The 15,409-nt window shown below is 45.4% G+C and overlaps 1 protein-coding gene across 4 annotated transcripts in view; it reads right to left on the bottom strand.

Moving 5' to 3' along the window:
• Positions 1 to 15,409, bottom strand: part of armc2 (armadillo repeat containing 2) — a 231,282-nt gene that overhangs the window by 65,573 nt on the left and 150,300 nt on the right. For 3 of the 4 annotated variants that reach the window (XM_070885651.1, XM_070885652.1, XM_070885653.1), the window contains exons 13-15: positions 13,522 to 13,846; positions 9,585 to 9,707; positions 1,365 to 1,478 (exon numbers count right to left, since the gene is read on the bottom strand). In XM_070885651.1, coding sequence (XP_070741752.1) covers positions 1,365 to 1,478; positions 9,585 to 9,707; positions 13,522 to 13,846 — 562 coding nt within the window. Of the gene's footprint in view, positions 1 to 573; positions 771 to 1,364; positions 1,479 to 9,584; positions 9,708 to 13,521; positions 13,847 to 15,409 lie in introns of those variants that run through there. The other variant, XM_070885654.1, reaches the window with a different exon arrangement.

The following is a 15,409-nucleotide window of genomic DNA, read 5'->3' as shown; positions in this document are numbered from 1 at the left end:
CGTACCTGACTAAGTTACTCTGGAGCAAGTTTATTGGGGAAAATGTTTTTTTTTTTAAAACTTATGTCAGAAAAACCAACTTACTCCAAAAAAACTGCTGCAAGTTATGGCCAAAATTGGGTCCAATGAAACTGCCCGATTTTAATTTTCATTGATTTCGGGCAGCTTCTCCACTCCAACAGATTATTGACCAAACCGTGAAAGTGAAAGTTACCCACAAAACGACTAGTCAAGTTCAATATTAATACTATTTCCTCATAATGGAATAGGCTGGATGGTGAGGACAAGTGAATAGCAAAATAAAGCACATTCGCAGAGTCATTTGGAAATTCAGTTTCCAGATATGGATGAGATACATCTTCATATTTACACAAAACAAACAAAATATCCTGAAGAACAAAAGGATTATGTTTTGTCAACATAAATGCAACATCTATTGTGATTGCGAATTCTGAGGTTTGGAACAGAAAAATGATAAGCCAACATCCTATGATATTTTTGTCTTAATGTATTAATTCACGGGATGTAGGCGTCATTGGCAAATCTGGCATTTATTGTCCTAATTACCCGTGAGAAGATGGTGTTGAGTCACCTTCTTGAACCGCTGCAGTCCTTGTCAAGGTACTCCCATGTGCTGACTTTGTCGTAGTGGTTTGTTACAACTGAGTGACTTACTCGGTCATGTCAGAGGGCAGTTAAGAGTCAACCACACTGCTGTGGGCCTCGAGTCACATACAGGCCAGATCAGGTAAGGACGGCAGATTTCCTCCCTAAAGGACATTAGTGAATCAGATGGGTTTTTACGACAACTTGATAGTTTCATGGTCACCATTACTGAGACTAGCTTTTAAAAAAAAAATTTCAACTTAAATTAAATTTAAATTCCCCCACTGCAATGGTGGAATTTGAACTCACGTCTCCGGATTATTAGTCCAGGCCTCTGGATTACTAGTCTAGTAACATAACCACTTTGCTACAATACCCCTTTGTCTTGATTAAGCTATGAAGAGGAATTAAATAGTTTTACAACCATCCCAGCACTACATACAGGAGAAGAGTTTTCGCAAATAAGTAGTGAATTTTGTTAAAGCAATTCAATTTACTTAAGCCTCAGTTTTCAAATCATAAAGGACACCATTCTCAATATTTGTGAAACCTAAGAAATGGAAACACAATTGGATTTCCTAATCAATTAATATAAATCAAAGAGACTGAATGTATCAGGAGTAGATCACATGGCTCAAACACAGTATGTAATTAGAAAATAACAAAATTCCTTTCCATGTCAGAAATAAAATGTAACTGTTATAGGAATCATATGCATTGTGTCTAAGAATGCTAATTGTAATATATTCTCACATTACCATTTTTCTGCACAATGAAGTCACGGATCTCCTTAGACCGAGAGAGATTCCCAAAGACCCGGGCAGCCTCCAAGATTGCCTCCATATTGTTACACAACAAAAGCTTCATCATCACTACAGAACAATAAATTGAGATATGGGTTATTGAATAAAGAATTAAGTTGCAACTTTTATACAGTAGAATGTGACTTGTCAAGCACACCTTAAAGTTGACCACTTTCTGAAAATAGCCTTAAACACTAGCAGGGTCATGGAAATAATGTCTGCTTTGATATTCAGGAAGTCGATTGCTTCATGTCAGTTCAACCTCTGTTTTTGACCTTGCTAAATCAATTGTTTTGATTGATGTCCGAGCTCCCACTGTTTGGAAACATGATGCTGCTGACTTGTGGACTGGACTATTTGAAGCGAACAGTCCATCAATTAAATCCTGTTACTGAAAATCAAAGCAGTGTACCACTTCAGGGAGCAGTGTGAACTGGTGCGAGAGGGCAACAGCAATGAAGAGGGCGACTGGATTGGATGTCACCAAGGTCCAGGTTGGTGATTGGATCGTGGGTAGGTACAGCAGGAGTGGTGAGATCGGGGCGAAGCAGCGGCAAGTGCTCGTGGAGTGACGTGATCGGGGCCCAGGAGCGGCACAGGCCAGTACACACTGCAACATGTGTGAGCACTCGGTCCATGCAGCTGGTCTCCAGTCGTCTTGGTTAATCCTTGCCACTGGTCCAAGACCGAGCTCTGTCAAGCCCGTGTGGTGGCTGGTGTGCAACGGCCAACACACGTTAAAAAAATCCACGCACAGGCATCTTCCACCCTTCAACATGTACTTCTGGACCTGGAATATCAGGTCCTCCATTGAAACTCATTCCTTTTTGGTGTGGAAGCAAGACATCCTTGATACGAGGGACCGCCTGAGGGTTACTTGTAGCCTTCACTATAAACATATGGGAATTGCATAAAATTCATTTCTCTCAACATTTAATTATGAATCAAAACAAAATGCTTTCTGAAGCTTCTAAATCTAAGAAACAGTGCAATAAATTGGTCTTACTGGGTAGAGTGAAAATGATATAGTGCCAACAAAGGGCAGAAATAATTAGGCAAAAACTTTAAACTTGAGTAAATCAACTGTTCAAGTTAATATGAGGAAAACAAATACAACTTGAAGGTTAAACCCTTGCAATTGATGAGGAATGCTGGCAATCCTTATCCTGATGTTCTTTCTCTGGTTGAAAAACAGCTTTTAATGACTTGGGTTAAGGATCATATGGGTCTGCAGCAGCCAATGGTGCTAGTCACTAAAATACAGTTTACTCCTGATAATTCAGTTATTTTTGCTCAAAAAATTTGAACTAGCTAGAAATTTGTATTAAGCAATATAAATAAATCGGAAGGTATGAATTTAGGGCTATTAGATTGAATTATCAGACAGTTTGAATTAAGTGACTTTGAATTCAAATAGACAGCGTGTGACAATAGATGAGAGCAGAAGCTCACTGAGGAGCACAAAAGTGATGATACTTCAACCCCCAGAGCTACAGACATTAAGAAACAAAAAGAGTAAGGGGGGGGGGGGGGAAGATACGGGTAAACCAGCATCAGCATTTGCATTGGGACTGGTGTTAACAAGTGGGTTAATAAATTGTCTTGTAGACATTCTAGACATAACTACTGGATACAGTAGCCAAGTGATTATTGATCATTATTTATGACATGAAATATGATACAAGATGATATGAACTGTTACAATTATATAAACTCTAAAATTTGAATGATTGTAATTTGCTTTTGTGATTTTAATTGCGTGGTTAAGTGTTTTTAAACTGTATTTATATTGGCTAAATCAGACTATTCGCAGCCTAAGCTTCATATGAGATTCCGGTCACATATCCGCAGTTAACTAAAACCACCTATTTCCACCTCCGTAACATTGTCTGCCTCCGTCCCTGCCTCAGCTCATCTGCTGCTGAAACCCTCATCCATGCCTTTGTTACCTCTAGACATGACTACTCCAAAACACTCCTGGCTGGCCTCCCACATTCTACCCTATGTAAACTTGAGGTCATCCAAAACTCGGCAGCACGTGTCTTAACTCGCACCAAGTCCCGATCACCCTTCACCCCTGTGCTCGCTGACCTACATTGGCTCCCTGTTAAATAAAGCCTTGATTTCAAAATTCTCATTCTTGTTTACAAATCCCTCCATGGCCTCGTCCCTCCCTATCTCTGTAATCTCTTTCAGCCTCACAACCCCACAAGATGTCTGCACTTCTCAAATCCTGCCCTCTTGAGCATCCCTGACTATAACTGTACAACCATCAGTGGCCATGCCTTCAGCTGCCTGGGCTCTAAGCTCTGGAACTCCCTCCCTAAACCTCTCTACCTCTCCACCTCTCTTTCCTCCTTACAACCTACCTCTTTGACCACATCTGCTGTAATTCATTCTTATTTGGCTCGGTGTCAAATTTATTTGTTTTGTCTTATAACACTGCTGGGAAAAACCTTGGGACGTTTTACTACGTTAAAGGGGCTATAAAAATAAAAGCTGTTGTTATTAATATGTAGCACTGCAATTTTAATAAATCTGCACATATTATATGAAGTGCAATCTTCTGATTTTGATCCTGCTAATAGAAACATAGAAACATAGAAAATAGGTGCAGGAGTAGGCCATTCGGCCCTTCGAGCCTGCACCGCCATTCAATGAGTTCATGGCTGAACATGCAACTTCAGTACCCCATTCCTGCTTTCTCGCCATACCCCTTGATCCCCTAGTAGTAAGGACTACATCTAACTCCTTTTTGAATATATTTAGTGAATTGGCCTCAACAACTTTCTGTGGTAGAGAATTCCACAGGTTCACCACTCTCTGGGTGAAGAAGTTTCTCCTCATCTCGGTCCTAAATGGCTTACCCCTTATCCTTAGACTGTGACCCCCTGGTTCTGGACTTCCACAACATTGGGAACATTCTTCCTGCATCTAACCTGTCTAAACCCATCAGAATTTTAAATGTTTCTATGAGGTCCCCTCTCATTCTTCTGAACTCCAGTGAATACAAGCCCAGTTGATCCAGTCTTTCTTGATAGGTCAGTCCCGCCATCCCAGGAATCAGTCTGGTGAACCTTCGCTGCACTCCCTCAATAGCAAGAATGTCCTTCTTCAGGTTAGGAGACCAAAACTGTACACAATACTCCAGATGTGGCCTCACCAAGGCCCTGTGCAACTGTAGCAACACCTCCCTGCTCCTGTACTCAAATCTCCTCGCTATGAAGGCCAACATGCCATTTGCTTTCTTAACCGCCTGCTGTACCTGCATGCCAAGCTTCAATGACTGATGTACCATGACACCCAGGTCTCGTTGCACCTCCCCTTTTCCTAATCTCTCACCATTCAGATAATAGTCTGTCTCTCTGTTTTTACCACCAAAGTGGATAACCTCACATTTATCCACATCATACTTCATCTGCCATGCATTTGCCCACTCACCTAACCTATCCAAGTCGCTCTGCAGCCTCATAGCATTCTCCTCGCAGCTCACACTGCCACCCAAATTAGTGTCATCCGCAAATTTGGAGATACTACATTTAATCCCCTCGTCTAAATCATTAATGTACAGTGTAAACAGCTGGGGCCCCAGCACAGAACCTTGCGGTACCCCACTAGTCACCGCCTGCCATTCTGAAAAGTACCCATTTACTCCTACTCTTTGACTCCTGTCTGAGAACCAGTTCTCAATCCATGTCAGCACACTACCCCCAATCCCATGTGCTTTAACTTTGCACATTAATCTCTTGTGTGGGACCTTGTCGAAAGCCTTCTGAAAGTCCAAATATACCACATCAACTGGTTCTCCCTTGTCCACTCTACTGGAAACATCCTCAAAAAATTCCAGAAGATTTGTCAAGCATGATTTCCCTTTCACAAATCCATGCTGACTTGGATCTATCATGTCACCCCTTTCCAAATGCACTGCTATGACATCCTTAATAATTGATTCCATCATTTTACCCACTACCGATGTCAGGCTGACCGGTCTATAATTCCCTGTTTTCTCTCTCCCTCCTTTTTTAAAAAGTGGAGTTACATTGGCTACCCTCCACTCGATAGGAACTGATCCAGAGTCAATGGAATGTTGGAAAATGACTGTCAATGCATCCGCTATTTCCAAGGCCACCTCCTTAAGTACTCTGGGATGCAGTCCATCAGGCCCTGGGGATTTATCGGCCTTCAATCCCATCAATTTCCCCAACACAATTTCCCGACTAATAAGGATTTCCCTCAGTTCCTCCTCCTTACTAGACCCTCTGAGCCCTTTTATATCCGGAAGGTTGTTAGTGTCCTCCTTAGTGAATACTTGTTCAATTGGTCCACCATTTCTTTGTTCCCCATTATGACTTCCCCTGATTCTGACTGCAGGGGACCTACGTTTGTCTTTACTAACCTTTTTCTCTTTCCATATCTATAGAAACTTTTGCAATCCGTCTTAATATTCCCTGTAAGCTTCTTCTCGTACTCCATTTTCCCTGCCCTAATCAAACTCTTTGTCCTCCTCTGCTGAGTTCTAAATTTCTCCCAGTCTCCGGGTTCGCTGCTATTTCTGGCCAATTTGTATGCCAGTTCCTTGGCTTTAATACTATCCCTGATTTCCCTTGATAGCCACGGTTGAGCCACCTTCCCTTTTTTATTTTTACGCCAGACAGGGATGTACAATTGTTGTAGTTCATCCATGCGGTCTCTAAATGTCTGCCATTGCCCATCCACTGTCAACCTCTTAAGTATCATTCGCCAATCTATCCTAGCCAATTCACGCCTCATACCTTCAAAGTTACCCTTCTTTAAGTTCTGGACCATGGTCTCTGAATTAACTGTTTCATTCTCCATCCTAATGCAGAATTCCACCATATTATGGTCACTCTTCCCCAAGGGGCCTCGCTCAACGAGACTGCTAATGAATCCTCTCTCATTACACAACACCCAGTCTAAGATGACCTCCCCCCTAGTTGGTTCCTCGACATATTGGTCTAGAAAACCATCCCTTATGCACTCCAGAATGTTAAGTTGGCCATTGACCACCTGTCCGCGGTTTATTTAGGCCATTCTCAGCGTCACATAGCAGTCATGTAGAGAAAAAAACAACAAGTGCCATAAGCTCTTTCTCTTATTGATCTATTGGGAAATTAATGTTAAAAGATTTTTTTTTTAAATCAGTATTGAAAGTAATTTTCAGTTACGCTACAATACTGGATTGTTTAGCAAATAGAACAAAGACATGCCTACGCCAATACACTGTTCAACAGAGTTGTATAAGAAGAGTTCACACATAAAACATAGTGGGAGGAGAAAGGAGGAAGCAGATGCAAGGAAATAGTAGTTCAAGTCAGACTATGAGACACTCTAGACAGCTTTTGCACATCCCCAAGTGATCAGATAGAAAGCACTGTTGGCTGAGGTCTAAGATCAGGATGCCTGTTGAATGTTAAATTTTGTGACACAGACTAAAAAGAGACAAAAAACCCATGAATGCCTCCTTAAGAATAACCTTAACAATATGGTCTCTGCACAAACTCTTCAGCAACAGAAAAATAGCTGAGGGTGAAACTATATAGCACAGCAAACTAAAGTTTTATGTATCGGACAAAGGGTTTGAATCCAGCACATACTGATGCCATTCGGTTTATTAAGCTATCACAAGAATTTATGGCAAAAAAATTGTTACATGGAATGAAAGGGAATGTGGTCATATGGATCGCGAGATGGTCATGTGGAGGGCAGAAAGCAACGGTTGGGGTAAAAGAAAGTTCTTGAGACTGTAAAGATGTGGTGAAGTATTCCACAGGGCTGTGTGTTGGACCCACTCTTAGGGCCCAAGTTTCCACATGATTTGCGCCTGATTTTTAGGAGCAACTGGTGGAGAACGGACTATCTTAGAAATCGCAATTCTCCACATTTTTTTTTCTGCAGTTCTAGTCAGGTAGAACAGTTCTACTTTGGAACAGAATTTTTTCTTCAAAAGGGGGCGTGTCCGGCCACTGACGCCTGATTTGAAAGTTTCCACAGTGAAAACGTACTCCAAACTAACTTAGAATGGAGCAAATGAAGATTTTTGTAGAACTGAAAAAACCTGTTCTACACATTAAAAAATCAGGCGCAGGTTACAAATTAGGCGTCCAGAACGAGGTGGGGGGGAAGGGGGGGGGAAGGGAAGTAATTAAATTCTACAATAAATCCTTATTTATACTTCTACAAATATTATACAAATAAATCCAACCTGAATAAACATTTATAAGCAAAGAAAAGATTAAATAAACCATCTTCCTACCTGTGTGAAAGTGCTTCAGCCAGGGAGAATTCTGCAGTCAGCCTCACAAGTTGAGGCACCCGTTCGTTCCCGTGGGGGGAGGAGGCGCCTGTTCGTTCCCGTGGGGGGGGGGCGGAGGAGGCGCCCGTTCGTTCCCGGGGGGGGGGGAGGGAGGAGGCGCCCGTTCGTTCCCGCGGGGGGAGGGGGGAGGAGGCGCCCGTTCGTTCCCGCGGGGGGGGGGAGGGAGGAGGCGCCCGTTCGTTCCCGCGGGGGGGGCGGAGGAGGCGCCCGTTCGTTCCCGCGGGGGGGGGGAGGAGGCGCCCGTTCGTTCCCGCGGGGTGGGGGGAGGAGGCGCCCGTTCGTTCCCGCTCGGGGGGGAGGAGGCGCCCGTTCGTTCCCGCGGGGTGGGGGGAGGAGGCGCCCGTTCGTTCCCGCGGGGGGGGGGAGGAGGCGCCCGTTCGTTCCCGCGGGGGGGGGCGGAGGAGGCGCCCGTTCGTTCCCGCGGGGGGAGGGGGGAGGCGCCCGTTCGTTCCCGCGGGGTGGGGGGAGGAGGCGCCCGTTCGTTCCCGCTCGGGGGGGAGGAGGCGCCCGTTCGTTCCCGCTCGGGGGGGAGGAGGCGCCCGTTCGTTCCCGCGGGGGGGGGGAGGAGGCGCCCGTTCGTTCCCGCGGGGTGGGGGGAGGAGGCGCCCGTTCGTTCCCGCTCGGGGGGGAGGAGGCGCCCGTTCGTTCCCGCGGGGGGGGGGAGGAGGCGCCCGTTCGTTCCCGCTCGGGGGGGAGGAGGCGCCCGTTCGTTCCCGCTCGGGGGGGAGGAGGCGCCCGTTCGTTCCCGCTCGGGGGGGTGGAAGGAGACAGTGAGAAGGCTGCAAGAAGTCTCAGTGCTGATGTGCTGATGGCAATGTGCTTTTATTAAAAAATGTTCAAAAATTAAACAGCTACAAAGAACTACAAAAATGACCGAGTGCCAATGTTTCCTTCACACTGCGCGTGCGCGAACGCTCCAACGCGCACGCGCAGCGTTGCCGGCAGGAAAAAAACTAATTTAAATGGTACCCGCCCCCTCCTACTTACAAAATCGGTGCGAGCGTAGGCTCCGTCCCGCTGGGCGCCGCGTCAAACAGACAAGGAGCTGCAAAGCGCTCCAGAATCGCGCGTTTTTTTTCCGGCGCCGTTTTAGGTGCGAAAAACATGCGCCCAGCTCAGAGGGGCGCCCGTTTATCATGTGGAAACTTGGGCCCATATTTACTATACATATTAATGAACTAGATAACTGAAAATTACTTTCAATGCTGATTTAAAAAAATCTTTTAACATTAATTTTCCAATAGATCAATAGGAGAAGGGGCTTTTGGCACGATATTTTTTTTCTCTAAATGACTGCTGTGAGATGCTGAGAATGGCAGAGGATTCATGGCCTCCACTTTTCTCCCCTTATCCTTTATAGAAAAACACATGGCATCAAATTGGTGTCGCCCCTTCAAAATTGCTCCGAGGTCAGAAAATTACATGTGGGAAAATCGCTAAAGTGAGTTCTTTTTTTTAAGAATTCCTGATTTCTTTTAATAGAGATTAGCTTCACATCTACTCATGCACAATCCATTCCAACATACAATCTAATCAAAAATGTTTGTGATAATGACCCTTGAATTGTGTCCAGATCTTAGCTCTTTCCATGCTGAACAACTACATTTGGCCAGTTGCAGAAAGATCCAAAACAAGACTTTGGCATACATCAACTCACCCGCCACATGATAAATTAAAATAACAAGAAAAAGTTGAAGAAATCCCTAACATGTTATAATGAATAGCTGTATACTTTTGAAGAAATGCCTAAATAAACCACTTTAAAATATTTGTGTGGACTATTGAGATTTTGATTTCTTTGCTTCAGGCAATGCTAGTTGAGGAAATAATAACAAGCGTACACTCAGCTATATGCAGCTGCCTGGCCCTGACAGCAGAGTTCTTTACTTGATAGTAAGACAGGTTATTGATCGTTGCTGCAGCATTCGTCATCAGTTCTTCGCATTCATCAACTGCTTTGCATTCTAGTTCAAAAAACAGAAAATAAATCAACATATTTTTCCACACTAATAGGGAAATAACTTCATATCTTAACCTGAACTGCCTTAAAATTCAGATATCTTCACTGTGCATGTTTCGTTTGTTCTCAGTTGGGCTACTAGGTGGAGAATAACAGTTGCAAAAGGCTTCACCTTATTTAGGGAGGGGAGAGGAAGCCACCTTATTCATAACATGTAGCTCTTGTCAGCCAATAAGGAAACACATTGATAATTCCTGGACTATTCTTTCCTGCTGACCCAAGGATATTAGAATAGGATCGATTTATATATATTTATTGAAATTTTATGTCTAACGTGCATTTCCTGTCACAGTTCCAAGTGTTACGCTCAAAATGTGTCACATCGAAAAATGTGTAACAAAATAAAGGAAGAAAAAACAGAAGTTTGACACACAATCTGTAACCTCTGAATAATTGATCCAAATGCAATTAAAAACAAAGACAACGATTTGACACAAGAGTCAGTGGGGCCAAGTTTCGACCTGAGTTGCTCCTGTTTTTTTGGAGCAACTGGTTTAGAATGGAGTATCTTAGAAATTTGAATTCTCGGCATTTAGTTTGCTCCAGTTCTAGTCAGTTTCACTTTGGAACAGAATTTCTTTTCAAAAGGGGGCGTATCTGGCCACTTACGCCTGTTTTCAAAGTTTAGGCAGTGAAAACTTACTCCAAACTAACTTAGAATGGAGTAAGTGAAGATTTTTATACGTTCGAAAAAACCTTGTCTACACTTTAGAAAATCAGGCGTAGGTTACAAATTAGGCGTAGGGAAAGGGGGGGGGGCTAGGGTTTAATGGGAAGTTTACAAACATTAAACACTTCAGTTTTACAAATAAAGAGCCATCATCAATAATAAATGATAAATACATCAATAAATCAATCAAAAAAAATTAATAAAAAATTAAAAATAAATGTAAAATCAATAAATAAAACATTTTCTACTTACCGACTGCAGCACCGGGAGTTCTCCAACAGCATGCTGGGATGGCCCCCCCAGTGTGTCTCTGTCAGTGTCTCTATCTCTCTGTCTGTCTGTGTGTGTCTCTCTCTGTCTGTCAGTGTCTGTGTCTCTGTCAGTGTCTCTATCTCTCTGTCTGTCTGTGTGTGTCTCTCACTCTCTGTCGATCAGTACCTGTGTTTCTGACAGCAAGGGGAGGGGGAGAAGGGGGCGTGGGAAGGGGAGGGGGCGGGGGGTGGAGGAGGGAGGTAGAGGGGGGTGGGGGGTGGGGGGGGAGGAGGAGGTGGGGGGGGAGGAGGAGGTGGGAGAAGGAGGAGGAGGGGGGGAAGGAGGAGGAGGGGGGGATGGAGGAGGAGGAGGGGATGGAGGAGGAGGGGGAAGGGAGGAGGAGGGGGGCGGTGGAGGGGGAAGGAGGGGGGGGGGGAAGGCCCAAGACTTCGGGCTGGATTTACAGGTAGGTGGCGTCGGGTCTCGGGGGGGTCGCGGAGGTCTGGGGAGGGAGGGGGGGTGGAGAGTCGCGGAGGTCCGGGGGGGGTGGGGGGGGGAGTCGCGGAGGTCCGGGGGGGGGAGAGAGCGGAGGGACGGGGGGGGGGGGGTGGGCGGAGGGAAGCAGAGGTCAAGTCGCGGAGATCCGGGGAGGGGGGGAAGCGGGGGTCGGGTCGGGTCCGGTCAGGTGGGAGGAGCCTTATCGACGCAGCCCCAATGAGGCCATTCGGCCAGGGCTAGGGGCTGCGTGCTTCGGGCCCCTCCCACAGTTTTGGGCGCCTGGAGCTACTGCACATGCGCGGCCACTGTAGCGCGCATGTGCAGAGGTCCCGGCATTGTTTTCAGCGCAGGGACCTGGCTCCGCCCCCTACAGCTCGTGCTGCGCTGCGCCCAGCTCCAGAGGACCTGCAGGGAGCCGGAGAATCGGGAAGTTTTTTTTTTTAAGCGCACTTTCTGGCGCGAAAAACGGGCGTCCAGGTCAAAACGGCGCAGCCCGAAACTTGGGCCCAGTATGTCTGTACTAAAGTGTCCTTATTCAACACACTTGCAAAGAACTTATCGTATTACAGTGCCTTTTACATCATCAGAAGATCTCAAGACACTTCAATTGAATGAATTATTTTTGAGGTGCAGTCACTGTTGTTTTGCAGGCAAATGTGGCAGCCAAATTATGCACAGCAGCAAATGAAATAAATTGCCAGTTAGTTTGTTTTGGTGGTCTTTGAGGAATGAACACCAGGGGAAAATGCATTGAACTCTTAGCCTATTTCTGGAGTGGGCTTCAACCCACAACTTTCTGATTCAGAGGCTACCACACAGCCATGCTGACAAAAAGAGAAAGAAAGCCAGGATTGTGAGCTGCAGCCTGCATCGTGATTAAACTCTGACCTCACCCACTGTTTACTTAACAGAAATCAGTTCTTAAAGGAACACAACTTCACCTTAGCAGAAGAATATTACATTTTGCATTACCAACATGACATGTTGCTTATAAAACAATGTATCATCTGATTTACTGTGAGTAATGCTACAGGAGACCCGATAGTTTTTTTTTTAAAAGGGAGGTGAATTACAACCTTAAAATTTAGTTTTATCCAGAGTCATAATCTAAGTGGCAATTGGAAAATTTCATTCTATCGCACAACTCGCTAGTTACTCAATAGTCAATGTTCACAAATTGTAACTCCAGATTTCAGATTTCTTTTTTTTTTACATTATCCAACAAGGCATTTATGCCATTTCTCTGCTTAAGTTTCTTCAAATATTCTTCAAATTTAAAAACATTTGACAAACATTTGATCTTTTCCTCTATTTTTAGAATATCTTTCTCATCACTTTTGGTTCCTTCTGTGTCATGTTCCCAGTCAAGAATGCAGTCAGATGATATGATTGGAATAGAGACAGTAAAGTATCTGCTGATGGTTTTCAGAGCAACGCCTCACTTTCCCCAAGTTGCAAATGTAAATGCGGTCACCAGAGGGAGAAGCTGCCATTTGTTCTGGCTACAGGTAGGCTGAATACTCAGACCACCTTTACAGGCCATCAACAGTTTCTCTCTTTCTGGTTTATATAGAGACCTTCATCTGCCATCTGGGAATCTCTGGGTAAATGGAGTTGAGGTACAGATCAGTTCATCATCATCATCATAGGCAGTCCCTCGGGATCGAGATCAGTTATGATCTAATTGAATGGTGGAACAGGCTCAAGGGGCTTCAATATAAAAGGGCAGACTCCAGAGAATTTGCAGCCTCAGGCTACACTACAAACCTTTTGAAGCAGTTCAGCAATATAAAGAGGGCAATTTTATCATAAAACAATCCCTCTTATGGTCACACAATGTACAGCTCAACAGAAACTGCAGCCATAATAGTGTTGGTTGGGGTTCATACTGAATGATACAAAATCAGTCAATAAAACTCCAAGGGAAAGCTCAGACAGCAAAATCTATATAATTAGTTTTTAAAAATTAACAATATTTGCGAGTATATTCAAGGCTGGCACAAGAATTCAGATGATGTGTTAACTACTCAAGGAAGTATATTTAAATTTTGGGTTGTCACAACCGTGAAATACATTACCAGTCATTGTTTACTCTCTGAGTAGTGAAAGCTGATTTAGAGGAGTTCAAATTTTAAACATACATCACATGTTTTGTATTATACAACAACAAAAGTTTCACTTTCACCAATAATAGGGAACTCTGAAATAAATCTCATGATACACAGAGTTCAAGTTCATTAGTGTAATGTTTTAAACTAGATTCAAGTATTAATTTAGTCAAACATTGATTTTTAACATACATATGTTTACACCAGATACTAAACCAATGCAGACTAACCTAGTACTTTAATAAGCAGTTCCACACAGTTTTGATTTCCAGATAGTGCAGAGCCAACCTCAGCGTTTATGGATAAATTAGCAATCACTCTTATGAGCTTTATTAGGACATCTTCCACCTCAGAGAGTCTCTGCTTCTTGGTATCATCCATTTTACTCTTGTTCTGTGTCTTTGGTGGTGTGATTTTAACATCTAGCTCATGATATGTTTGAAATAGAGTCAGCAAAGTTTCCAAACTGTGTTCCAGCTTATAAAATTCCTCTCTTGCTTTGTCGTTCTTTGCAGTCATGTTTCCCAAAGTAAAAACAACACGGACAACTAAATCCTAGAAGGGAGAAAAAGCAATATGTAGATGAGGACTATGACATAGAAACATAGGGCCCAAGTTTCGAGCCGCGCCTAGAACGGCGCAGTCCCGACCTGGATGCCCGTTTTTCGCGCCAAAGTGCGCTTAAAAAAAACCTCCGTATTCTCCACCTCCCTGCAGGTCCTCTGGCCCTCGGCGCAGCGCAGCAGGAGCTGTAGGGGGCGGAGCCAGGTCCCTGTGCTGAAAACAGTGCCGGGACCTCTGTACATGCGCGCTACAGTGGGCACGCAAGTGCAGTAGCTCCAGGTGCCCGAAACTGTGTGGGAGGGGCCCGAAGCACGCAGCCCCTAGCCCTGGCCGAATGGCCTCACTGGGGCTGCGTGAATAAGGCTCCTCCCACACCCAGCTCCTGCTTCCTCCCGACCCGACTCGACAACCGCTTCCCCCCGCCCCGTACCGGACCCGACACCCGCTCCCCACCCCCCCCCCCAGACCGGACCCGACACCCGCTCCCCCCGCCCCCCCAGACCGGACCGGACCTGACAACCGCTCTCCCCGCACCACCCCCCCCGCCCCCAGACCGGACCCGACACCCACTCCCCCCCCCCGTCCCGACTGGATCCGATCTGACCTCTCTCCCCCCGACCTGACCTCCCTCCCCCTGACCTGACCTCCCTCTCCCTCACTCCCTCCCTCCTCCCCCCCAGACCCGAACCGAACCGACCTCCCTTCCACCACCCCCCCGACCCGACCCAACGCCACCTACCTGTTAATCTGGTGCTGGGGACGGGCCCTGCCCGAAGTCTCGGGCCCGGCCCGTTCAGCCTCCCTCCCCAATCTCCTTCTCCCCCCCCCAATCTCCTTTCCCCCCCACCCCCATCTCCTCTCCCCCCCACCCCCATCTCCTCTCCACCCCCCCATCTTCTCTCCCCCTCATCTCCTTTCTCCCCTTCTCCCCCCCTCCCCCCTTCTCCCCCTTCCCTCCCTCTGCTCCCCCCCTCTCTCCCTCTATCCCCCTCCTTCCCCTCCCCTCGCTGTCAGAAACACAGACACTGACAGACAGAGAATGAGAGACACACAGACAGACAGAGAGATAGAGACACTGACAGAGACACACTGGGGGGGGGGGGGGCATCCCAGCACGCTGTTGGAGGGCTCCCAGTGCTGCAGTCGGTAAGTAGAAAATGTTTTATTTATTGATTAAAAAAAATATATATATTTCTTATTAATTTTTATTGATTGATTTATTGGTTGATTTATTGATGTATTTATCATTTATTATTGATGATGGCTCTTTATTTGTAAAACTGAAGTGTTTAATGTTTGTAAACTTCCCTTTAAACACCCCCCCCCCCCACCATTCCCTACGCCTGATTTGTAACCTACGCCTGATTTTCTAAAGTGTAGACAAGGTTTTTTCGAGCGTACAAAAATCTTCACTTACTCCATTCTAAGTTAGTTTGGAGTAAGTTTTCACTCACGAAACTTTGAAATCAGGCGTAAATGGCCGGACACACCCCCTTTTGAAAAAAAAATTCTGTTCCAAAGTGAAACTGTTCTAACTGACTAGAACTGGAGCAA

The sequence above is a fragment of the Pristiophorus japonicus genome, chromosome 7 (genome assembly GCF_044704955.1).
Source record: "Pristiophorus japonicus isolate sPriJap1 chromosome 7, sPriJap1.hap1, whole genome shotgun sequence".
Lineage (NCBI taxonomy): Eukaryota > Metazoa > Chordata > Chondrichthyes > Pristiophoridae > Pristiophorus > Pristiophorus japonicus.
Note: the sequence above shows the minus strand (reverse complement) of the source record. Positions and strands in the feature narration are given on the sequence as shown.